Source organism: Pollachius pollachius (genome assembly GCF_949987615.1).
Source record: "Pollachius pollachius genome assembly, chromosome: 4".
Classification (NCBI taxonomy): Eukaryota; Metazoa; Chordata; class Actinopteri; order Gadiformes; family Gadidae; genus Pollachius; species Pollachius pollachius.
Genome location: NC_136937.1, coordinates 17,840,804 through 17,865,644, shown reverse-complemented (window position 1 = coordinate 17,865,644; position 24,841 = coordinate 17,840,804). Strand labels below are relative to the sequence as shown.

General features: G+C 45.8%; 1 protein-coding gene across 5 annotated transcripts in view; it reads right to left on the bottom strand.

Moving 5' to 3' along the window:
• Positions 1–6,635: 6,635 nt before the first annotated feature.
• The window catches only part of col5a1 (procollagen, type V, alpha 1), a 70,052-nt gene continuing 51,846 nt past the window's right edge, over positions 6,636–24,841 (bottom strand). For 4 of the 5 annotated variants that reach the window (XM_079735049.1, XM_079735051.1, XM_079735053.1 and 1 more), the window contains 28 exons: positions 24,457–24,564; positions 24,206–24,295; positions 22,989–23,042; positions 22,088–22,195; positions 21,887–21,994; positions 20,683–20,736; positions 20,483–20,536; positions 20,254–20,361; positions 20,097–20,150; positions 19,850–19,957; positions 18,181–18,234; positions 17,531–17,638; positions 17,335–17,388; positions 16,832–16,885; positions 16,451–16,504; positions 16,281–16,334; positions 16,047–16,154; positions 15,855–15,908; positions 15,700–15,753; positions 15,294–15,401; positions 15,053–15,106; positions 14,911–14,946; positions 14,726–14,779; positions 13,940–14,210; positions 13,623–13,735; positions 11,354–11,422; positions 9,259–9,492; positions 6,636–8,967 (listed from right to left, as the gene is read on the bottom strand). In XM_079735049.1, the coding sequence (XP_079591175.1) occupies positions 8,821–8,967; positions 9,259–9,492; positions 11,354–11,422; positions 13,623–13,735; positions 13,940–14,210; positions 14,726–14,779; positions 14,911–14,946; positions 15,053–15,106; positions 15,294–15,401; positions 15,700–15,753; positions 15,855–15,908; positions 16,047–16,154; positions 16,281–16,334; positions 16,451–16,504; positions 16,832–16,885; positions 17,335–17,388; positions 17,531–17,638; positions 18,181–18,234; positions 19,850–19,957; positions 20,097–20,150; positions 20,254–20,361; positions 20,483–20,536; positions 20,683–20,736; positions 21,887–21,994; positions 22,088–22,195; positions 22,989–23,042; positions 24,206–24,295; positions 24,457–24,564 (2,526 nt within the window). In that variant the 3' untranslated portion in view covers positions 6,636–8,820. Of the gene's footprint in view, positions 8,968–9,258; positions 9,493–11,214; positions 11,284–11,353; positions 11,423–13,622; positions 13,736–13,939; positions 14,211–14,725; positions 14,780–14,910; positions 14,947–15,052; positions 15,107–15,293; positions 15,402–15,699; positions 15,754–15,854; positions 15,909–16,046; positions 16,155–16,280; positions 16,335–16,450; positions 16,505–16,831; positions 16,886–17,334; positions 17,389–17,530; positions 17,639–18,180; positions 18,235–19,849; positions 19,958–20,096; positions 20,151–20,253; positions 20,362–20,482; positions 20,537–20,682; positions 20,737–21,886; positions 21,995–22,087; positions 22,196–22,988; positions 23,043–24,205; positions 24,296–24,456; positions 24,565–24,841 lie in introns of all 5 variants that reach the window. The other variant, XM_079735050.1, reaches the window with a different exon arrangement.

Genomic DNA, 24,841 nt, shown 5'->3' with positions numbered 1-24,841 from the left:
AACGTTAAATTAAGAAAGATGAAAAAGATGAAAGAAACAAAGATGAAAAAAATGGAAATAACATAAACGAAGGAAACAAAGATGGAAAGATAAAAAAAAGCCAGCAAAAAAGAAAGATACAAAATTAGACGGAATAAAGCAAAGATTTTGAAACCAAAAGCAACCCAGACTGACGACAGACAGTTTGGTTGGTCCCGTCTCCTTCCCCATCACAGTTTGATTCCCCTGCCTGCTGATGTACGGCCAGGTAAATCCTGGCTGAAGTCTACTTTGTAATGTGCTAAACCAAGTGGGGAACATTAAAGATGGATTCCCTCACCCTATTAGATCTGCTAGGCTTTATGATGATGAAATATCTCCCTGTAGATGTTAACCCACTAGGTATTTTCTCGTTTTCTTCTTTGCATAGCCCAACTGTCAGTTTAGCTAATGGCCAATGACAACATGTCAAAATACCCGCCAAGGAGAGAAACCCTTTAACTCTGAGCTGTTTGATCCAATCAGCAGTGATCACAGCTGTGTGGGGTGGCAGGAAACACTGCTATAGGCTATATTGGACACATTTTTAAAGCCCATCAATCAATCGGTTCTTTGACCACACAGTATATACTGATGACACAAACCTTGGTTTAGATTGCATTTCCCTGTTCATTAGGCGTATATGAGTGCTGTAGCAAATGTGCTAAATTAAAGCTGCCGATTTTAGAGCTGTATGATTACAAAGCCGAACAGAGCAGAAGAGAGGCAGGTTTTGATACTGAACAATCTAAAAAACATATTTTTCCTCCCTGCTCCCTTACTCCCTATGTTTATCTTCCATTGAGAGGTGTTTCCATTTCATGAACCTGATTGAAATTGAAAGAATGCTCAAATTGGTCAGAAACAAGACGGGAACGGTCTAAAATCAAAGTGTCATAAAAAAAGGCAGGCAGGTTCTACTCCAAACAGAGAGATTTTCACTGCGTATTCCACTCACTAATAGCTGACAGATGGCAATGCTATTTCTAACAAATGACACTCTAATAACAGCTCCTAAATCCTACCTAGAACACCTTTAAATAGAAAGACATAATTATAAGTAGTATAAAAGGTTACTGATTGGAGTACTACACCACATCACAACACATGATACCAATACTGAACTGCACATCCCTTTTGTAAAATGGAATGGAAGTCTAGCCCTATATTTCAGTGCTTGAAGGAGGCTTGCATCAATAGCAAGGGGTCGGTTGAAAACACTGCACAAGCCGTCCATCAGTTTAAAGGGCTGTTTGGATTACGGGGACATGCCCCGTGGAAGGGATCAAGGCGAGTTGAAAAAAACAACAACACAATCTGTAGCTGTTAGTGGCATCAGGACACGGACAAGCTATGACGAAACCTTTGAAAAGAAACCGTGACAACAAACGAGAGTGTTTGTTTGTGTGAGTGCAGCAGAACACAAGCTACTAAATGGAAGATACCACATTGCATTAAATTCCAATATCCATTATTCTAACATTATTTTAACATATACTTTGGTGTCATCCTCTTGTGTTTAATTTAAACATGTGAAGCTTGTGTAACAACTTAACCCAAAGGTTGGAGGACAAGAGGTTCCCCACACAACTGATCGAACCTCAGTTCGCCATTTATTTCAGGATAAATAACTAGTAAAGCCTAAATCAGCTGTGTGAAGCGATGTCTGTAGTGTCAGAGGGTGGGAGTGCATCTCTGAATGGAAAGGCAGTGTGGGTGGATGTTGCATACATAACAAGCCTAAAGCATTTCACAAACCATTGTTGGGTGCATGAGCAAGCAACAGCGAGGACAAAGTGTCTAATGCCATCATAATCCGACTCCAAAGCCATAGATCGAGTGGCTTGTCGACTATGTTTAAATCGCAGAGTAGCCATCAGTCAACAAGCGTGGCCCAATTAAGTTAATAATGGCTGGGCGAACTTCTGCGACCTCCAGGCCACGAGATGTCGCCAGGGTGGTCGTCACACTTGAGAGGTTGGCTAGGTTGGGCCATATGGTAAAAAAAATCTATGTCTTGCATGAAACATGCAGTTGAAATTTCAAACAATGTCACCACATGATGAAAAATGATTTCACGATGAATTACTAAATGATGATCCAAACACCATCTCCACCAGTAACATCCCTATGCTCCTATACTTCCAAAAAGGAGTCATCGCGATGGGGTGTCACAATGTATAAGCCCTATACAGTATATTGAGCGTTTCCATTCATTTAAAATAAAATCGCTTGTTAAACACAACATGCAGGTAGTAAACAGTAGTGAATCAGGATAACCTCCCTTCAGATCTATCCAATCTTCAAGGTGCAGAGAATAAAACACATAAAAAGCATTAAACAGTATGCAACAGAGCATAAATCATGTTGGACTGTTAATAGCTATCAGATTGGATATTTAACATTTGAGCCTTTTGCCCTAGGCTCTGTTTCTGTCCCTATTTGAGAAGCCCTTTATAAGACCACCTTACCGGGCTCAAGATATTAAACCATGTCACTGTATTTAAGAATTTCATTCTCAATAACCTTATTACATCTTGATCTCAACCCTTGCCGAAGACACTGCAATACAACTTTTAACCACCCTTAATAGGGGATTTAAATACTGCTAGTGCTCACAAAAACCCTTCTTGTATAAAACCTCTTGTGTTAAAGGTCAGCTTTTATTTTGCCCTATGCTTCAGCATTTTATTTGTTGGATGTTACAGTCTCAGCACCTGTTGAACACACACACTGATGGATAGAGATATTGAGAGCTAGAGAGCTAGAGAGAGAGACATAGACAGAGAGAGAGAGACAGACAGAGAGAGCGAGAGAGAGAGTGAGAGAGCGAGAAAGAGAGAGCTAGATAGAGAGAGTGAGCCGGATAGAGAGCTAGATATATGGACTAGTACTAGTAGATCATAAGCATGTTGATTGATTAATTGATTAACCGATAAATTATTGATTAGGATGTTGATTTTGTTTTTGGTTGATTGATTGGTTGATCGATTACCTCATTAATAATACAAAGTTTCACATCGCTCTTGTTAATAGGGCAGATGTATTTACCTGGTGTTGTTCATGATGAACTGTACCCAGATAGAAGATGTCTGGCAGCACTAATGAGCGCTGGTACCAGTGCTGTGGTTCTGGTGCCAGACGACCCCTTCCTCTAGAGCGGGGGGGGGGGGGGAGGGGGGGTTCAGAGGGCAGGCAGGGACCATCAAAGCTCTCTCTCTCTCTCTGTCCCTCTCTTTCCTTCTCTCTCTTAATCCCCCTCTCTCCCTCTCTCTCCACCTCTCCCGCCCTCGCTCTCTCTTACCCGCTCTTTCTATCTATTTCTTTCTCTCGCCCTTTCTCTCTCTCCCTCCCTCTCTCTCCACATCTCCATCTCCCTCTCTCCCTCTCTCTCCCTCCACCTCTCTCTCATTCTCTCTCTCACCTCTCTCCCCCCTCCTTCTTTCCCTCCCTCTCTCTCCATCTCTCTCACCTCTCACTGGGATTCCTAAAATAAACCACACACCAGCTCCTGTGTGTGATGAAAAGGGAAAGTAGAATTCCCATGTAATGCCATATGTTTCCTCCGGCTGGCTGAGATGAGCAACATGGGCGACATGAGCTTAGACATGCGTTGTTATCTGGTTGTGGAATCTTGGCTGAGAGGGGCTAATAAGTCATGGTGCTTAGAGTAAATTAGTAGTGTAGTATATAAGAATAGATTTTTATTGGATAATTCTCAAAAAATGTACTCATAGCAAGTACATATTCTTCATTGTTATTTAGCGGTCATCAATCAAAAGTTCAGGGGTGAGTTCCAGATTGTCCTAAGCATGTGGTCGCTGGGACTCCTATGTTCTTCAGGAAGAAGAGAAGTATCTGTTAAAGACAGATTATCTCCTGACAATACCCAGGAAGACACAACACCCAAATGCTGCTCAAACGTTCTGCGCATGATTATTTTATTTACTCTCCTCTTTTTTCATCTGAAGTGTTTTTTTGAATAGGGACCAAACTCATGCGTTATTCACCAGGAGCATCTACTGGGAAACAGTCACCGGCTGTGTGGAGAGGATTTACACATCAAACATATCCCTTACCTCCCCGATCTCCCTCCCGCTAGCTCCATCATTCCTACCATCAGCAGAGAATCTGCTCACATTTCTGTCCTCCCCACTTGCTTTTCCTGCACTTTCACCATGTGTAACAATTGAGAAAGTGTAGCAATGCACATGCTACATGCCCCCTAGGTGGCTTTCTGGGCCTGTCCATAACCAAGGAAACAGGGCATTGTTGTGGGGAGCCGGTTTATTGTAAAGTCTGCAGACTTCGATGCATGACCCTGGTACTCCATGCTGCCATGCAGGAGAGTTCTCCCTGAGCGTGTAGTGATGGCTGTGTCAAGCTGTGGTGGGCAGCTGTGAGCTCCACCCAGCCCCAGAGTCCAATCAGTCTGCCTCGGGCCAGGTGAGGCTGCTTCAACCAGCCAGCATCAAAACACACTGCACATAGAATTTTCTCAAACTCTCAAAAGCAAGATGCTAAACAATGTATGAAATGGCATTTATTTAATTTGTTAAGTGTTTTTTGAATAGGGACCAAACTCATGTGTTATTCACCAGGAGCATCTACTGGGAAACAGTCAAGATAACACTTGATAATCAGATTTTGGGGGGGATTGGGCTAAGGCACCATAAATATTACAGACTGCATAACATCAATATAGAGAGAGAGAAAAAAGGAAAAACATATATGCAGACCCAGTATATGCTGATGGTTGTGAGTTGCAAGCCCAGTGTGCAAACCATAGGGGTTGAATCCCAATTATCATTTAAATGAGAAAGCAGTGCTTTTTTATATAGTAAGCCTTTGCTCTCTCTGCGCTCTTTCTCTACATGTATCACAGGGGGATATATGACTGTGAATGTCTTAATATGACATCGGAGCACTTTCTCATTTTTCTCCCACTTGCTCATCTGATCCGTAAGTAGGTCAGTAGTGCATCCGTGCTGAACATGGGACCTGTTGCCCTAAGGCCCATAGAATGGAGGCATTCAGACATTGACAGAGAGAAAACCCAACATGTCTTTTGACCTAAATCCTCTCTCAGGACACACATACATGCCTCGATTCACATCTAAACATATACATATAACAGAACATTCTAGGATTGATAAGGCCGTTATGATATAAAGGAATCAAATCTGAATAGTCTCTTCCCTGAATAGATTGCGTGCTCTTCTGCAGAACGGACCTGCAAATTATCAGGCCCACATCAGGCCCTAGAACGTTGCACACTGATTAGTCTACCCGGTAACGGTGACCTCCAGATTACTTTGAATATTGTTCTGCTGGGAACCTTATGTAATCATTTAATTAAACAACAGCTCTTCTTTGACCTGTTTGAAGTGGTACAGATAATTATTATAAGAACAACTAATTTGGTCAGACATAATAATATCTCTTCTCTACCTCTCCTAAGCTGGCTGCTTTTAATGTGCAGTTTGGAGTAATTGTTACATATTTAGATCTAGTTTTTGGATAAGAGATGTAAACCAAAATAGAGAAAAAGAATAAGCGTTAAAACCGACCAATACTCAATAAATAGTTGTAACCCTAACACTTTACAGTTGAAAGTGTTCTTAAGTAGAAGTATTCAAGGTAGCCAAAGAAAATCTGTAGCTTCATGCCTGTCTTTTTTCCATCCCTTACTGTCCAGCGGCTCAGTAAGAAAATGGCTTAAACTAAATTCATAAAACTCGGATCCAAACTGCTGATGACACTTCCTGCTAAATAAACTGCCTCGTTAATATACTCATTCACATGTTTTTCTTCAAATGTTACCTGTGTTCAAATCATTAAAATGCAATTAAAATGTCCGTTTTCCTGTGTCCCATGTCCTTGTACACACTGCATGGAACAATTACACTTGCACACAGCAAGCAAACGAATTGCAGAGCCACATACAAAGGGATTTCATTTAATTCAGCCCACCAACGTTTCGCCCAGTGTCTGTGTTCAACAGTTGGTAATTAAAACAGACCTTACCTTCAAAACCCTTTGAGGGGTTCACCGTCATCCTCTTCTCCACCTTATTTTGTTATTGTCCAAAGCCAGTCCTAAACACAAGCCACCCAGAGGGGGTCAACATGAAAAATAAAATTAGCCTTTTATTTTCACTGGATTTTAGATAATAGCACTCCATGGGATGTTATTATAGGTCAAATAAATCCCAGCTCATGTATATGCTAATGTTTGAATTGTTCAAGCTGTAATAAGGAAGTTAAAATCCTAGGGACAATAAAATGTGACTTTTCGATGCGCATGTAAGGAGTGGGCCTCTTACACGTACACTATGGTGTCATTTAACATTTATTATTTATTTTAAATAATACAATAAATATTCTCCAAATGAACATTGGTGTTTGCAGAGAGTTACAATATCAGCATTCTCTCTCCACTTCACAATCGCTGGACATGACCTTTCAACTCATCTCTGGCAATGAAAAACGGTTGGTTTTCTGACCAATGAAAACCTGGGATGTAGATCATGTCATACATATATATCTACAGATCTATATATATATTTATATATAGATCTATATATATATATATTTAACAACAACAAGAGAAAAAACTTTACAATTTCATGCATACAGATAGGTTTTAATGCTTCAAAAGACATACAAGAGTGGATGGCCACAGTAAACTTGAATTTATTGATATTAAAAACCAATATATCTTCTATCCTCTTTTCCTTTACACAGGTTTGACAAAACTGTGAAAAACAGACAAACAATCATCAACGGACAAACAAAAAAAAAGGAAAGAAATTAAAACAACAAAAAAGTGGCAGCATCATTGCTGGTTTCGTAAATGTACAAAATTGTTTATTCTTCTTATTGAGAGAATCTTTTTAGAGATGTGTAAAATTTGGCATATTGCATCAAAATGAAAGAAATGGTCTACAAGAGTATTGAGTAATCTTAAAAGAAATGGTTCAAGTCACATGTTAAGGTATGAAAAAAACAGAGCAACAAATCAAATGCAAACTACATAAAAGCTGGTAAAAGTTCTGTGGTCGGCAGGTACTAGTGGTCACAAGCGTTACAGAGTGCATAGTTTAAAGGAAGATAATAAAACCAGAATAAGGGCAGAACAAAGTAGACCAAATAAGCAAGAAAAGAAGTACAGACACAAGCCTTTTGTCTGGCCACTCTGGATGCTGTTTGTACGTTAAACATAATGTATGCCTTGCAGCAAGATAGGTCTTAACATAAAATGATGTGAAGAGCGTTTCTCCCGCCCCCGAGCTGTTTCCTAAACAACACGGTTTTCGACTATCATTGGTACGTAAAGCTTTTGTAAAAACACAAAACAGCCAAAAACAACAACAAATCTTTGGTGGAGGCGTTGTGTGCTTCACATGATCTTTAAGGCACCCCTTAACACGATGACAAGAAAGGTAGAATCCCTTGTCCTGGAGCAATCATATGCAAAGCAGGTTGTGCCGTTTCAGAAGATTGAGTGTTTTTGATGTGCATGCGTGGTCCACCGAAGACAATCAATTTATCAATTAGCGCAGAAAGAGTGTGCCATGTGTGAGCCCCTGAACATAAATATCGACGCAGCGGAGATCTTCCTGTGTGGCAAGGTCAAAGGTCAAGAGACGATGGCGGAGGGAGCGACACCACTGTGCCTTTCATACAAACAACACAAACTAGAAAAATACATAGCACCACAGAAGAGAGGAAATAGCACCTAAGTTTTCGATTTCTTTGTGTTTCCATTAAAATGTGACATTGTTTCCCATTGCATAGCTAGTAAGTATATGAGGAAGTAGAAAATAAAAGTAGAAACTGTTAACTTAATAAAGATCTCTTATTGCCATGTTATTTTTGTTGAAAGCGGCCGCAAGAGGAATGTTTTGTTCTATGCAGATCAACTGAAACCAACTGTCACATAATATCACAAAGCTTGTTTTTCGTCTTTTATTTTCCATTCTGCTCTTAAATTACAACAAGGCGTGCTCCACATCTGCAATAATACACCATTTTCCATCTCAGTTTTCAATTTACAGGTCAAATATCTTTAAGTAGATTTATTTTCAGAAATTTAGATGTATTCCAATAGCCATCGTCCCCTACCCCCCAACGAAGATGGTCACATGCATGCTTTGAACCCAGAACCAATAAACATCAACAGGAAAGAAAAAAAATATACAGAATGTACTTACAACATAAAAATTATTTTATATATATTTATATATTTATATATAAGCTCCATTCGTGAGAATGGGAAGACAATTATGCACAAACAAAGCTCCCAAAGTGAATGATGAGACAATCCAAACAAAAGGAAGAGAAAGGGAAAGAAGAGATTAGGGGAAAACACAAAAGTTCAAAAAGTAAAATCAAGAAAGTCAAGCCAAATTAGATAAGAGTCCATTGCCAATACTGCAGCCTTCTGAGTTGGCCGCCATTCTTAGGGTCGCCTTTCACCTTTCGGTGGCACAAAGTGGGCTTTCGGTTTGGCCGTGCGTGCATGTGGGCAGGGGGGGACGAGGATGGTGGGATTCATCCAGTTTCAAAATGTGCATGTGATGGAGAACGAAGGCACCGAGAGGATTCAAGGTCGATATTTTACTAAATCTCCTCCTATAAAGATTTGTGGTTATCCTCGTGTACATTTTTGTTGCGCTCGCTTTTGGGGAAAAAAGTTGCCGTTTTTTTTACAAATATAAATTGTCCTGTTACTTTCAATGATTTTGTTAAAAAACAAAAATATGCTTTTTCTTCCCTCCTCCACTTGTTCAGTAAAGTCTTAGCCCATGAAACAGACGGGGCCGACCTCGAAGCCGAACTTCTGAGCTGACCCGCCAAAGTCGTTGAACATGATGTCAACAAATGGCACCTGTTCCACCTTTGGTGTGTTGATCTCAAGTATTGTCTTTTCGTAGCCCTTTTTCAGCTGTGGGGAGGAAGACAGTAGAGAAAATGTTTTTAATTAAATCGGATACTACAAAAAGATTCAAGCACTGTGTTGTGTTGATATATGAATCAGAAAGACACGATTAGTCAAATGCTTACATATTTTTCAGATTATTGGTGGAACATTTGTATTCAACTCATAATCCATTTTCATTTTTTAAAATACTGATGTCTGACTCCCCAAAAATCAGAATGTTTATTTTTGAAAATGAACAAATTCAAAATTAGACCAAACGCGACTTCAAAGAGAAAGCTTTGTTGTTCCACTCACCGCACAGCCGTCCACGATGGCCCGGATGTATGGGTTGTTGTCGTAGGACATCTCCTCATCGTTGGAGCCCAGGAAGCGGATGGCCTTGTCGTAGTTGTCCGCGCCCTGGTCGTGCCAGGCCACCGACTGGAAGCAGTTGTAGGTCATGTTCTGCCGGGCGGCGGCGCTCAGCAGCCGCAGGAAGGTCATCTGGACCACGCCCACGGGGTTACCCTCCGCGTCCACGTAGGACAGCTAGGGGGAAGACACCAAGAGGAAGACCCGATGAATCCAGCACTGTGAGGCACGGCGGTCCATGAGTACGGTTGTCGCAAAAACTCAACTTTCTTTTTGTCGAAAATATTATCGCGTTTGGCTAATTAGTTCTTAGGCCCTGATCAGAGGTGATTATGAACTAATTAGCGACAAAGAGTTTGTAAACTGAAAACTCGGGAACGGACAGTATGTCTCATTGATCTTACAATCAATAGATAAATCCCAACAGAGCCCCAGAGATACAAGAAATCTGAGGCTCTATTGTCTCCCTGTATAAGAAACGGCTGATTCGGCGGTGTGACGATAAAGTACATCGTAAGTTCGTACCATCTCTTGTACTAGTAGAAACTGCTTGAATAAATTCACCTAATGTCTTTGATATTTAAACTATGATACCAATGTTAGAAACCTGTAAGCGCATCCAAATATTTAGTGTATTTGGCACCACCTTGGTCCGAAAAATAGCACAACCGCGTTCCTAAAAACTAAAATGACTTTGCATAATTCTCTATTTGCTGCAGGGACTCGCTGAGTCCGTGCGATCCGATACCAACCAGGAGGAATCCAGAAGCTCCGCAGGCCCATCTTCTTCTGGGAGGCACACAGGACTCACTAGCCGTGGTGCACATGCAAAGCATCCATGCCATGCAGCTGAGCAGAGACCCCGCTTCCAGGAAATCTCTCTCAGTGTCCCAGGGGAGGCTTGCGTACCCCGGAGGCACTTGCCTCAAGCCTCCGGTTCCACCGCCCCCAAGCATGCACGCACACCCACACGCATACAAATCACACTTCAAACCGGAGTGTGACAAAACTTTTCTAAACTTTTCTTTACCCCCCAAGTCTTGGGGGTCTTGAGGCCAATTTCTTTTCCTTCATAAATACCGACTTACATTCTGATTAACAACCTTAGAAAACCGGGATGGGAATCCGATTTTTGGTTGTCACCAGAACCATCGCATCACATCGATGCGAACCATCGCCATGGCAACTTTACCTCTTGATCATCACAGCCGTGTGTCACCAGCAGCCGAGTTCCCAGAAGCTCTTCAGCGGTGACGGAGAGCCTTACCTTCCTGCCTCTCTAGCCCACTCCCACAGAATGTGTGAGTGGTGTGTGAGTGTGTGTGAGGGTGTGTACAATGTACGCGTGAGTGGTGCTACCGCCAGATCTGTCTGATCCCCCCCCCCCCAATTTGGGAATCCGTTTTCAAAAGGCTTTTAAATATAGAGCCGATCGGCTCACTGCTAGCCTGTGATGTTTGAGTGCCGTCTGGTGAAACGGCGACAAAGGTAAGTCAGAGGCTCTCCGTCACATCCAGGCAATGCTCTCATAACACTCGGGTGGAAAGAGACTTGACATTTAAAAACACACCTACCCCTTTTCTGGAGCGAATGTTCAAAGACGTCAAGCCGGCAATAACAATAATAAAAATGTTGTTGTGCTTCCGTGTCGGAGAGCATCCCCCTTTTATCCGCCTCAGGACTGTGTGAGTGCAGCGTGCTCGTCAGCACCGCTCCGCAAGCATCATCCACATGCAAGTTGTCCCCCGCAGAACATCCACACTCATACCTTCACCCCCCACATTCTCTGGTTAGGGTCGTCATCCGACAAAACACCAAAAGCATGCAGGGCCTGGAGCCCATGGAGGCCCAGCCGGAGTCAGCCAGGCCTCCAGGGCGGTCGGGCCACGGGCCACTTACCATAGTACCGCGCTTGTAGCGACTAAACCAAGAGCCCGGCGTGTCCTTGGGCCATTTTGCCATTTTGCTCTGCAACAAATATGACGAGAGACGTTCAGGGCAGGGGAGGGGACCGGGGACAGGGGGAAATCCGGCTTACCAGTTTCCCACGTTTGTATTCACTGAACCAGGACCCAGCGACCTCCTTGGCCCAGGACGTAAGTCTAGTCTGAGAACATGATGCAACGGGGTAGGAAGAGGAAGGCACAAGAACAGCAGTGTTAACGGAGAGGAGGACTCACACCAACGCACGCGCACACAGATGCACCGTCACCAAACGTATCTAGGCATGGAACACACACGGCCACACATTCATAAGTACACATACACACACATATATATGCACACACAGACACACAAATAAACACACACACATACATACATAAATGCACAAACACACTCACATATAATGTACACACAAATACACACACACATAGCTACACATGCACATACCTTCACCTAGACATGTGAAGAGACACACACAAGCCCACACACAAACACACACGCGCACTGTCACACACGCACGCGCACACTTTTTCACAGCTCACTCCTCTGTCCTTTGAAGGATCTTCGGGACCTGAAAGAGTGAGGCGGCAGGCTGTGTGTGAGGCCAGATCTTAGAAGGTCATTACGCCACTTTGTACTGGATAAACATTAGCCTGGGGAGAACGGCAGCTAAAAGATGTATGAGAGCAGAGTGAATAATGAAGGGACGATCGTTTTGCATCGGGCTCTTCCTGCTGTGGTTAATAATGGATAGGGGCTTGGCGCCTCTGCTCTTTCTGTTCCATTTAACACATTTTACAAGGTGTGGGACGGTGGTTCAGCACGCCACAACATTAACAGCTTAAGCCGGGACGACTGGCCAATTCCCAGACGGTTTCCAATGAGGAATTTAACGAGCCACAGGAAAGCCAGGGACTGCTTAACGCTGAGGGGAAACATACACATTAGACACATGCTGTTTGGAAGGTTACCTCGGTAGACCCAGGATTCAACACAACCAGCCACACAGGCGGAGTATGCATTCCTAATGTACAAACCCAAAATATAGAAATGTGTTCATAAATATAGTGTGCGCGTGTGTGCATATGTGTGTGTGTGTGTGTGTTTGTGGTGTGTGATTTCTGCTCTCTGCAGTGCATTAAAAATGGATGGGGTGGATACGAGCAGAAAGCAACAGGCTCTGTGCATACCTTGATTTGCTTCCGAGTGCGTTGGCGTAATTACCGGGTGTCGTTTGAGCCTCGCGCGGCGCAGGCTTTCATTTCAGCTCCGTGTATGCCTTCAAACCAACGCCTCGCACCCCGCCCACCCGCACTCCCCAACCCGGTCCCTGGCGCTCTCTCGGCTATAAAAGGTCTGCTCTGTGCTCCTCTCAGCACACCCCTGCTCCTCTGGGCCTTGGCGGTGGGGGTGGGATCGTTAAAAATGGCAGCAGAACCAGCCACTATCACGTCATGAACAATGTCTGAAATACTCAACGACCACGCTCGGATCGGGATTGGCTTCATTACCCCCTCGCTCTCCCTCCCTCCCATGCATGCCCCCGTCCCGGGCGTAACAAACCCGGGCCGTTCCCCTGCTGGCGGTCCCCTTGCCTGTGGTTTTGAAAGGCGGGATAAATTTAGGGGGCCCCTCTCGACGCCTCACCTGTAGGACGGCAGGAGACGACGCAAAGGAGGAGAGTATTCCGGTCGAGGCTTCATGTGTGTGTGTGTGTCTGTGTCTGTGTGTCTGTGTGTGTGCCTGTGTGTTCAGCCTGTGGCTAATGGTACTTTAAATACACAACGGGGCTCAGACGTGTTGGCTAAGTGACAGGAGCCCTCAAGAAGCCGGGCGGCTGCACACTCCCGGGGCGATTCGAGAGATCCTTGAATCATCGTCTGCATCATCATCATCACCATCATCATCGTTATCTTCATCCTCCTCCTCCTAATCTCGGTCATACACGGACGCCACATCACTTCACCAAGGCTATTTACGTGGCTACATGAGTAGCTGGAGCAGCCTCAAGCCGCTATGAGCCTGTTATTAGCCATCAGCGTCAGCAGCATTGTCTTCCTTGAGATTCAGAACCTCTACTCATACGCCTAGCAGGTGCTCTCAGACACAAGGGGAGATGCAATTACATTCTCTTATCCAGAGATGAATGATCTATTGTTTCCAACTGCCAATCACACATTTAACCTGACGCCCGGTCGTTGTGTCTTCGGGCCGTTCTTATCGCCAAGGCGTAGCCGGTGTCGACCGGTGTGTGTGTCATCACCCCCCCACCTGACCGGTTCGGGGTGGCCGGCATGGGTGTGATGGTGAGCCGGTGGCTGAATGGATGCTGAGGGGCGCACTTGAGCCGTGGAATCACTTACCCCTTCAGACTTCTTATCGGGGAAGATGCAGCTCTCGCCTCCCGCTGTGAAGTTGCAGTAAACCTTGAAAGAGTCCCGAGAGCATCCCTGGTTGGGATCGATCCAGTACGTGCCTGGTCGGGGAGAGAGGGAGACAGAGAGGGACAGAGAGCAAGGGAGAGAGGGTGAGAGAGAGAGAGTAGGGGAAAGAAAGGGCGAGAGAAAGCCATAACAAAAACAAACAATGAGCGAGGGGCAAACTGTGCACCACTGACGGTATGCTCGTTAAGGCTTTGTGCAGCCGGCGGCCCATCTCTGGGTCGTCGGGTGGTAAATACCGTCGGGGAAGTCGGGGTGGCAGAGCTGCAAGTCCTTGCAGGTACGGGCTGGGTTGGCCTGGGTGCCCAGCGGGTGCTTCATCTGCTCGATCTCCAGCTTCAGCGAGTTGAGGGAGCCGAAGATCTCCTCCATGCCGTCGTCGTAGTCCTTGTAGTTGGCGTCGGCGGCGGGCGCGTCGTCCTGCATCTGGCTGGCGTCAATGTTGCGGCGGGAGCGGCCCTTAATGGGCGCGTGCATGGGCATCGGGTGGATGACGTCGCCAGGGGGGCCCTGCGGGGGAGCGGAGGGGTGTTTAGAGCAGGGGCTCTGAACCGGCGACCCGCTCCCAATTGCTCAGCGACCCACTTGTCCTTGTAGTTGGCCATTCGGGTCGCAGGGCGCATTCGAAACCCTAATCTTTCATTCATGTTTCAATGGCCGACTTATTCATTGAGTTCTGCCCCAAAAGTTGCAGCTTTTTGTTGGCTCAATGTTTTTAACAGAACATGAAGGCACTGTTGATTACGGCAATATTGGTGAATACATTCTTGTATTTTGAGTTGTGAGTTACTGACTACCAACACAGGTCGGGCCTGAGGCTAGACCACTCCACACCTCCACACTCCACATCAATCCAATGATTTAGAGGGTTTAAGATTAGCTGCAGAGCCTTTCCTCTCTCTTCTGCTCTCTCTCTCTCTCTCTCTCTCTCTCTCTCTCTCTCCCACTCTCTCTCTATCATAACACCTCAACCCGTACCTACAGCTCTTTTCCAGTGACAGTGACAAGGTGTTAGATTGACTTACAGGAGAGCCAGGGGGTCCAGGAACTCCAGATTCTCCCTTAGGACCGGTTTGTCCCTATGGAACAAGAAAACAACAGGATCAGCGTGAATGACATCACCTCTGCATCTCATGACATGCTCTACCGACTCCTTGGCCGATTCCTGACTGACTTTGAAAATGTTTCAGAAAGGTTCCTGGATACTTACGGATGATCCCTTGGCTCCTTTAGGACCAGGAGAACCCTAGAACAACAAAGAACATGTCATGAGTCACTCATCACTTGCTTACACACTATGTTTAACATGTGTCTCCATACGAAGCTGGAGGTCAACATGAACGTATCCTTACTGGTACTCCTGGAGGTCCAAGGGGTCCCAGTGGACCAGAAGGACCAGCGATACCCTGGAGAGGAGAAGAGAGGCATTTATCTACATGAATACACGTTATAATAAGGGAACATTCATGAACCGTTCATAACATGAGTGGATGGATCAGTTGGTGACTCTTTTTTTGGATTAACAAAATGGCCGACGACCATGAGTCACAAGGCCCGGACTGTCCGGGCCCTGGTCCTGCTGAACCCACTCACGTTGTCTCCCTTAGGACCAGAGGCTCCCTGGGGTCCAGGCAGACCTCGGTCGCCCTTCTCCCCCTGTTCTCCCGGAGGTCCGATAAGGCCAATGAGACCGGGGTGACCCTGAGGACGAGGACAGAACAAACGCAAACAACCCGGTCAATCCAGCGCCAGGGAATTCAATACAGTCACATGCCGTGCCTTTCCTCACACACCATACAAACACACACACACATTACGGAATATTATTTATCCATCTGTCACCTCCTCGGCTGAATCATGATGCTAATGATGCAGTGGCGTGAACAACCACCCGAATCATCACATTAATTATGTATTGTTATTGATTTAGCCCAGCGTGTCCAAGCGGAACGCCGTCAGATGGGGGATTTAAAAGAATAATATGCAAACGGCGGCGTACCTTCTCTCCTTTGATGCCGGAGTCTCCTTTGAGACCGGGTAGCCCAGGGGGACCCTACACGAGAGAACAGAGACAAACGTCAGCACTGAGAAGACAGCAATGGGGTTGAAGAGAAACAACGCCTCAGATTTAGTATCGGCCGCCATTTTGATTACCATAGGCCCAGAAGGTCCGTCAGGTCCAGGGGATCCTGGGAACCCTTGCTCTCCCTGTACAGAAACACACATTACACGTTACAACGCATGTTCACATACAACAGATAGACACAGGGCCATTAGATCCACAACACATTCAGGGGACATGGTTCAGTTATTCAGTTATTACGTTTTAATAAACTGTAAACTTACAACTGGACCAGGGATGCCGCGCAGACCCTCAGAACCAGGCTTGCCAGGAGATCCCTGTGCTCCGACTGGACCGGTCTTTCCTTGGGGACCTTCCAAACCAGACTCGCCCTATGGAGAGGAGAAGGATTGAGATGGATTGAGTAGCGGTCGGCTCCACACTGGGGCTGCTCAACAGAGCGATGCATGGAGGTAGTTCTTATAGAATACAGCCAGTGAGCTGTGGTCGATTTATACCTTGGCTCCCTTCTCCCCCTGTCTTCCTTCAGGTCCAGCTACACCGTGGGGTCCCTGATTGTGTAAAAGGAGACAAGGCAAAAAGGTCAATACACTCACACACACACACACAAACATTCACACCTACCCAGGAATTGATTAGTTGTAATGATCTAAAAATCCACACTTACTCTCTTTCCTGGTGGACCCGAGGGTCCAGATTCTCCAGTAGGTCCAGGGGAACCCTAGTGGTGAAGTAAAACATTATTAGAACAATAATTATAACACTACATAATAACACTATTACTACAACACTAAATTCTAACACTATTACTACAACACTATATTCTAACACTATTCTAACACTAGTGTAACACATTCTAGTAGTAAGAGTAGCAGTAGTATTAGCAGCATAATCATTATTTTTAGTGGTTGTAGTAGTAGTAGTCATACTATTATTATTATCAGTAGTAGTAGTAATACTATTACTATAGGAGTAGAACTGAACTGCAGATGGGTAGTAAAGAGACTGTTTGTGTATTTCTTGGTCTGTTTGTCAGAAGACTACTCACAGGTTGACCAGCCTCTCCGTCGTCTCCCTTGTCACCCGCGGGACCGTCTAAACCCTGGAACCACAAGAACACCCGTTTGTTAACAACAAAAAACAAACAATATAGGGCTTAATGGTACGAAACAAACATAGTCCAACATCTAATTGATCGACAGCAAGCACGTCATTCATGTTCAAATTCCAATTCCCGTGAGATATATTTCATTAATACTTCATTAAAACTCCATGAGGTAATGAAGCCTGTTGGCGCTCTTTTCTAATTACACCGTTCATCATCCTTGGAGATTACAGAGATGTGTAAAGACGTGTATACCAACACGTAGTTACGGCCAAAGAAAACCATGAGTGCAAATTAAACTGGGATGATGAGTTTTTGGATGTGTATGCATTTAGAATTTTAAAGAGCTTTTCGATGTTAGGTGTAAACATGTCTCCCACACTGCCGGGAGTCTGCTACCTCATCCACACATTTTACCTCATTATAAAAAGACTGTGTTTACTTACAGCTGGACCAGTCTCTCCAGGTGGTCCTGGATCACCAGGGAAACCACTAGGACCCTTAAAGAGAAGGAACAGTATGTTAAAGACATTTCCCCACAGCGACTCAAAACACACATAATATATGTTATTGTGAAGAATCTGCAGCACATATTTCAGTGCTGTATGAGCTGCGAATGTCAGGAGGATGTGGGGAACATACAGGGCTGCCTTTAGGACCGTCATCTCCGGGGGGTCCCTTAGGACCAGGGGGTCCGGCAGTACCGGCAGGCCCACCCTCTCCCTTCTCTCCGCGCTCTCCTCTTGGACCCTGTGGTAATCAACGTTTTAATTAGCGCTACTTAATGAGCTGGTGAACACGAGCTTAGGAAGATATCACACGGAGGACCGGTGAACAGACAGGAAGACTAAACTCTGTATCTAACTTGTTGAGAATAAAAGGGATTATACTTGATTAAAAGTTATGACATCTAAGATTATCTGAATAATTACAAAAATATATTATTATATTTATCTTATAAAATAATTATTGATGATCAAACTATTCACTCAAACAGCATCATCATTTATCTTACCTTTACCAAATGAACCTGTTACCTCTTTAACAGCTTCAATAGGGTATCAATATCGAGATGATAATAATAATATTGAATATTAGATAACATTTGTTCAATCACTCATAGGAGATGAGACGATGATAATAATATTGAATGTAAGATAAAATTTACTCACTCACTCATAGCAGTTGAGACGATGATAATAATATTGAATATAAGATAACATTTACTCTCTCACTCATAGGAGATGAGACGATGATAATAATGATATTAAGTATAAGATGACACCACTCACCGGTGGGCCCACTTCTCCCTGCAGACCGGGGGTCCCGGTCTCTCCAGAGTCTCCCTGTGAGGACAGACACACAGGTGGACTGAGGACACATGGCACTGACACAAAGTGCATTTACACACCGCCTGCACCACTCAGCAACACAACGCTTCCCAAAACTTGGAACGCACAACGCCCTTGGACACCCTGTGGGGGATGAAGCAGAAAAGGGCTGGCACAAAGGATATCAATCCATCATGGCTGCCGGGGGGTACAGTGAGCGGAACGGGGTGCTGACCCAGAGTCTACCCAAACCCTCCTGCACTCATTTCCCCCCACTTTACCCCCTGTTCCATTGGACACGGGAACAGTTTAGTTGCCCCCACACCCAGCGCCACCATTACTCACTGTCAGTCAGCAAGCCCCGCTGCCGCTGGGAGGAGGACGGGATTGGCCCCTGCCACTGCCAGGGAACGTATTAACACGTCTCGTCTGGGAGACAGCTCCACCACATCCTCCCAGACACACTTTCCCGCTCCAGCCCAACCCCCCCCAGCTTAGCTGTGCTTTTATAACAATATCTAGAAAGCGTCCGCAATCTAGATGGCTAACGATAGTCTCTATTAATGTCTGGCCTTCCTCCCGACACCGCTTTTGTTTTGGTTACGGCGCCCGAGACAGTTGGCCTGCCTGGTAACAGCATCGTAATCTTTCTGTATTAAGGGGATCTGGGACAGCTTGTTATGGAGTATTGTCCCTTCAAGCAGACAAAACAAGAGTCTGTCTAGTGTTCACTCAATGCCCAATCGCAAACCAGGCTCAACTATTGCCAGCAGGGACCCAGCGGTGTGTATTCAACCCCAGCTGTCAGAGGGAGGGCCTTGGTGCAGGGGTCATTGGGCAGTATGCCGGTTGTCTAGGCACACGAGACATGGAAACAGCAAAAGCCTTTGCCAATAGACGCTTCCATCCACACAGAGCATTTGACTAAGGCCGTCCTCAAGTGAGGTTTTCAAGGATCAAAGTTGATTCTATGGAGATATGAGATTAAACATTATAAAATCGTGTCCCACCACTGTCACACGGACGGCTGACGAGCAGTGCAAATGCACACTGGCAAGGCACAGGGATGGCATGTAGTGAGATGCCTGAGGACAAACCGCGGTGTGGGGACGTTTTAAAAGACACATACTTAATAATAGATTCACTAGCATCTTGAACACCGTGCCTTTGAGCATTCATTCATTGACTCACACTCTGCAGACACACAGAGCCCAGACACAGCACACTGCTGCTGAGCAGGATGCTGCTACACCCTGACAGCTGAGCATCTGTCACTCTGCGTACCCTGAGAATGATCCCGTCCCGTTTAATGTGGAATCATATGGGTTACCCTATCAAATATTAACGCCCCTCAAACGCTTTGCAAAGAGGAGGCCGTCACGATTGTTCCACCGTGACGTTAGCTGACAATTAGTCAAACACGTTCTCTTAACTGGTGGCACCCGTTAAATTGAACGTCGGTGAAAACTGTTACCTTTCACATGTTTGCACACTTTATGGTCGATCAATTTCAACAAGGACAACTTAAAGACTCTCCATTACCAAACACAAATGATTAACTTACAAGAGGTTTATCCAACGTTAACATGAAGTGATTGCAATAAAATCTTTGAAATGTGTGTTTTCGTACCTTCTCTCCCACAGCTCCAGGGTTTCCAATGCCACCGGGGGGTCCTTGAGAGCCATCGGCTCCTGAGGGCCCTGATGGGCCTCTGGGGCCAGGAGGTCCTGGGGGTCCCTACAAGACAGAAAGAAAACCAGAGTTACTCCTATGTGTGAACGGTGTTATAGGCTGCTCATCAACAGATTGTGTCTCAAACACGCAAACACTTGAAATACGATCGTAACATCTAAACTGTTCTTCATTGGGGTCTTACCATCTGTCCGACATCTCCAGTTTCTCCTTTCTCGCCTGCGGGTCCTGGCAAGCCCTGAAATACAGAGAGAATTTTGTTTTAAAGAATGACTGAATCAAATTTAATCTAAATCACCGTTGAGTCGTATGCATTGTGTTATTCCCGTCCACGTCCTCACCTGCGGTCCGACTGGGCCGGGGGGGCCGGGGAATCCTCGGGACCCTTCGTCTCCCTTCTGTCCGAAGAGACCCTGTTGACCTCTGGGACCTGGCTCTCCATCCGCACCCTGGACAACAGCAGTGGGGTCACAGACACGGTGAGCCGGGGACCGGCCGACAAAACCAGGGTCTGACCTCGACAAAGAACATGAGACATAAGCGATGTCCCGACACGATATGAGCACTTACAGCAGGACCGGGGGCTCCGACTGGTCCTTGGGGTCCTGTAGGGCCTGGGGGACCCTGCAATCCACCAAGAGAAGACAGGTCGGTATTTAATCAAGGATGGGAACAACTAACTGCATGTAAAGGACTGCATGTAATGATCACTTTAAGGGCCATTAATGTTCCTTTAACCCGTGGTACCGTGATGATGGAGGGTTACTCACGTGTTCCCCTTTGTCCCCCTTGCCTCCCTTCTGGCCAGGCTCTCCGAGTTCTCCCTGGTGAATCAAACAGACAGTGTCAAACGGAAGCACTCCCACTCACACGTTGCAAACTGACAGCACATCACCATGACTCATAGAACGCTCTGCCTTACGTAACAGGATCTATCAGGCGCTATGGCGGCTATAGTCGCCTGTATAGTGTCCGATAATATATACGCGACCCGGCGTCCCTGTATGGGACTTTGTAACAAGGATGACTGGTATGTGTAAGTGACATCTGTCGGTGCATCATTTGAATTGTCATCCTCCAAAAAACAATGATTGACAGGACATATTTTATCACTCTCAGCCTTGTTTCCGGCGACCTGCTACGCATTATGACAATTCTGCATCCTCACTCATCCCTGAAAATTCCCACCCGGATGAAATTTCAGAGAGCAGCCTGATTGTGTTCAGCTAAACTGAACCTGGGAGGAGGTAGAGGAGGAGGAGAAAGAGGAGGAGGTGTGCAATAGGTACTGGCTGCGCAGACATACTAATAAAAAGCCAGTTAACAGAGGCAGTGAAGGTGTGAAGCACTCTGCGTGGACATGACTGGTAATGAGAGTGCATTGGGATGTGTAGAATGCTACCTTATCGGATTTAGACATGTTTTTTCAGGGCAAAGACGCTCTCTACTAGTCTGTGTCGCTGCAGGGAGTATACTAAGGACATCGAGGAAACAGGGAAGGTCACAAATGAAATATATTTGGAGTTGTCTTTATCCTTAAAGCTATCCTTAGAGTTGATCTCCCTGTAAATGTTCCAAAAAGGGCGAGGGTGTTGTGAATAGTTTTCTCTGCTCCTCGATAAGCTCTTTTTAATATACTGCAGCTATGAGCCACACCTCCCCTTGGAAGAGGGTTGAAGAAATTTAACTTAACAGATTCACAAATGCATTTACCCTTTCAATTCTAAGCTAATCAGGGCACTCTCTTCCTCAAAGCTTCTCAGAGCAGATAGAGAAGAATCAGATATTAGATAGACTAGATAGATTTAAGTATGATATCTTTATTAAGTGTGTTACTAAGTGTGTCTTTGGCGTGCTAAATTAGGCAGGCTTAATTCACCTGGCAGTCATCTTCGTTCTCAACGCTAGCTGCTTAGGGGGCGGGACTGGTTAGCTAGTGATTAGTAACAAGATCCAAGGACAGCGTTGACCCACCTTGTCTCCATCCTCGCCTGGGGGTCCGGGTGGTCCACCGGGGCCGGGCAGACCCACGGGACCTTGGATACCATCTCTACCAGCGGGTCCTTGAGGGCCTTTCTCTCCCTGAAACAAGAGGTTGAGACGACAGCATGTAGCCATGTACACACAAACAGCAGCCAACACAAAACACAGGTCATCAACCAAAGGGTTCCTTACCGGTCCACCCTTCTCTCCAGAGGGCCCTGGGGGGCCCTGGTGTCCAGGACGCCCGGTGGGGCCTGGGGGTCCAGCAGGGCCGGCGGGGCCGCGCTCACCAGGAGAACCCTGATGGAGCAACAGGTATAAATGTGATGTTAAGGCAATGCGATGTGATGTATGTAGTGTGAAGTGATGTTATAGAATGGGATGGGATGAAACATAATGGGATGTGATCTAATAGAATGTGACGCGATGAACTGTAGTGGGATGCAATGTGGTGTCATGTGATTATGCAACTGATATTGCTATAAAAATGTGATGTAATGTAACGTAGTTCAATGTAATATAATGAGAAGTAATGCAATGGAATGCAATGCAATGGTAATCTAAGGTAATAATGACTTCATAGGGTTATGTAAGGCGAGCTAAATGTAAAGACCTAAATGGATCCAGCCGGTGTTATGTAAGCTCACGGTGCATATTATCTTGTTATGTAACAGTCCTGGTGGTGTAGGTGGTGGTGGTGGGAAACATGCCGGGTACACCAGTCGTGGGAAGGCAATGGGAGGTGAGAAAAGGAGTGAGAAGATGAGATTGAAGAGAATGAGTGGAGGAGAGGAGGAGGGGAGGGGAGGATGGGAGAGGAGGGGGATGGGAGGAGAGAAGGAGTGGAGAGGAAAGGAGGGGGAGAGGAGAGGAGAGGAGAAGATGGGAGGAGAGGAGGAGAGGAGAGGAAAGGATGGGGAGAGGAGAGGAGAGGAGAAGATTGGAGGAGAGGAGGAGAGGAGGAGAGGTGGGGAGAGAGGAGCAGAGAAAGGAGAGGAGAAGTGAGGAGAGGAAAGGAGGTAGAGGTGAGGAGTTGAAGGTGAGTGGAGGGGATGGATTGTGGATTGATGGAGGTTCAGTGGGGGGTACTCACAGCGGGGCCAGGTGGTCCAGGTGGTCCTTCACTGCCTTTCAAGCCATGAGCACCCTGCAGGGAGAGACACCGAGAGGGGGGGGGGAGAGAGAGTCATAGGGAGAAAGGGAGAGTGAGAGAGAGGGGGAGAGAGAGTCATAGGGAGAAAGGGAGAGTGAGAGAGAGGGGGAGAGAGAAAGGGAGAGTGAGAGAGAGGGGGAGAGAGTCATAGGGAGAAAGGGAGAGTGAGAGAGAGGGGGAGAGAGAGTCATAGGGAGAAAGGGAGAGTGAGATAGAGGGGGAGAGAGAGTCATAGGGAGAAAGGGAGAGTGAGAGAGAGAGGGGGAGAGAGAGTCATAGGGAGAAAGGGAGAGTGAGAGAGAGAGGGGGAGAGAGAGTCATAGGGAGAAAGGGAGAGTGAGAGAGGGAGGAAAAAAAACATTGCATTACACACTGGCAACTTGGCTACAGTACAAGCGGAGATGATTTGCTGTTGTTACTTCCATTATTAATACCTCTACAAAGACCTATACGTTACAATTGTCAGTTGCATTGTGTAGTGTGCACAGGTACAAATTGACTTCTAATGAAATGGCACTTTCTGTTGAAATACACTGAATTTGACCTTGTTTGAAAACTATTTCAGAGAGGTCTCTCAGATCAATTCTGGTTGTTTAGGGGTTAAGCGCAGGGGACAGAGGGCTTGAGACCTGACCATCGCTGAAGTAGCAGTTGTCGTATTCTTTCTGCGGAGTTATTGCTTGAGGGGACGCTTATGTTTGAGCAGGAGACTTTTGAGTCCTGCAGTCCTGAGGAGATCAAACAATGAGCAAGGGTCTGGGGAAATGTTAATGACTGAAGAAGGGGGTGGGGTGGGGAGGTCACTTCAGGGACTGAAGAATGAGTGGTGAAATAATGAGTGTGAAGTCCAGCCAAGAGGGAGCTGACGGACACTGAGAGAAGCGCCGCCGAAACCCCTGTTTCATCCGATCAATGCAGGACTTCGGATGCGCCTTGAGGTGGGTTTCAAGATAATCTTACCTAAAGCGCAGTTTCTTTCCCGTCACCTACAATGTCAGTTTCAGCTTGGATTCAACTTTTTTGCGGGTAAATGCTGTCCAGAAAGTATTCACTTCCTGGTCACCTCTGAGCCTGCTCTGGATAGGATAGAGCTTGCAGACGCTTCGGACCATTTCATAAGCAAGGTTGCGTGTCGGAGTAGGGAGAGGAGTACTCACCACGGGACCGGGTAGACCTCTGTCTCCAGAGAACCCTCTGAGACCCGGAGGACCGTCTTTACCAGCGGGGCCGGCGGGACCTGGATCCCCCTGTAGAGCAGAACCGCGCCACGTTCAATACTGAAAGACGACCGCTGCTAGTACACCATTATAAACGATACATATCTCATTCATATCTTTCGGAATGAGCTGTACTGTGCTCCAGTTACGTCGCTATGCTGGAACAGAGGACTATTTGATGTTATACGGACCTTTGCTCCTTCTTTGCCAGCTGCTCCGGGCAGACCCTGCTCACCAGGTGGGCCTGGGGGTCCGGGATGGCCACGATCTCCCATTGGTCCGGTCTCACCTGTCGGGCCCTAAAGAGTGAGAAAAACAGTGTAATGAGTCAACAACAGAAAGCATGACAACAAATCCTCAGTGCATTCTCAACTAAAGCATCAAACAAACAAAAAAGAGAGAATAATTAATAATAAATACATATCAAGATCAAATAGATTATCATGATAACAAACGAAGAGAAGGAAAGTGTTGGCAGATTGTAGAGCACAACTCGTGATCAAATAAAAAGGAACATTTCTCTACATGGTAGATGAATGTCTCAATATTATACAGCAGAGGAAGGGTAGGCTAGGT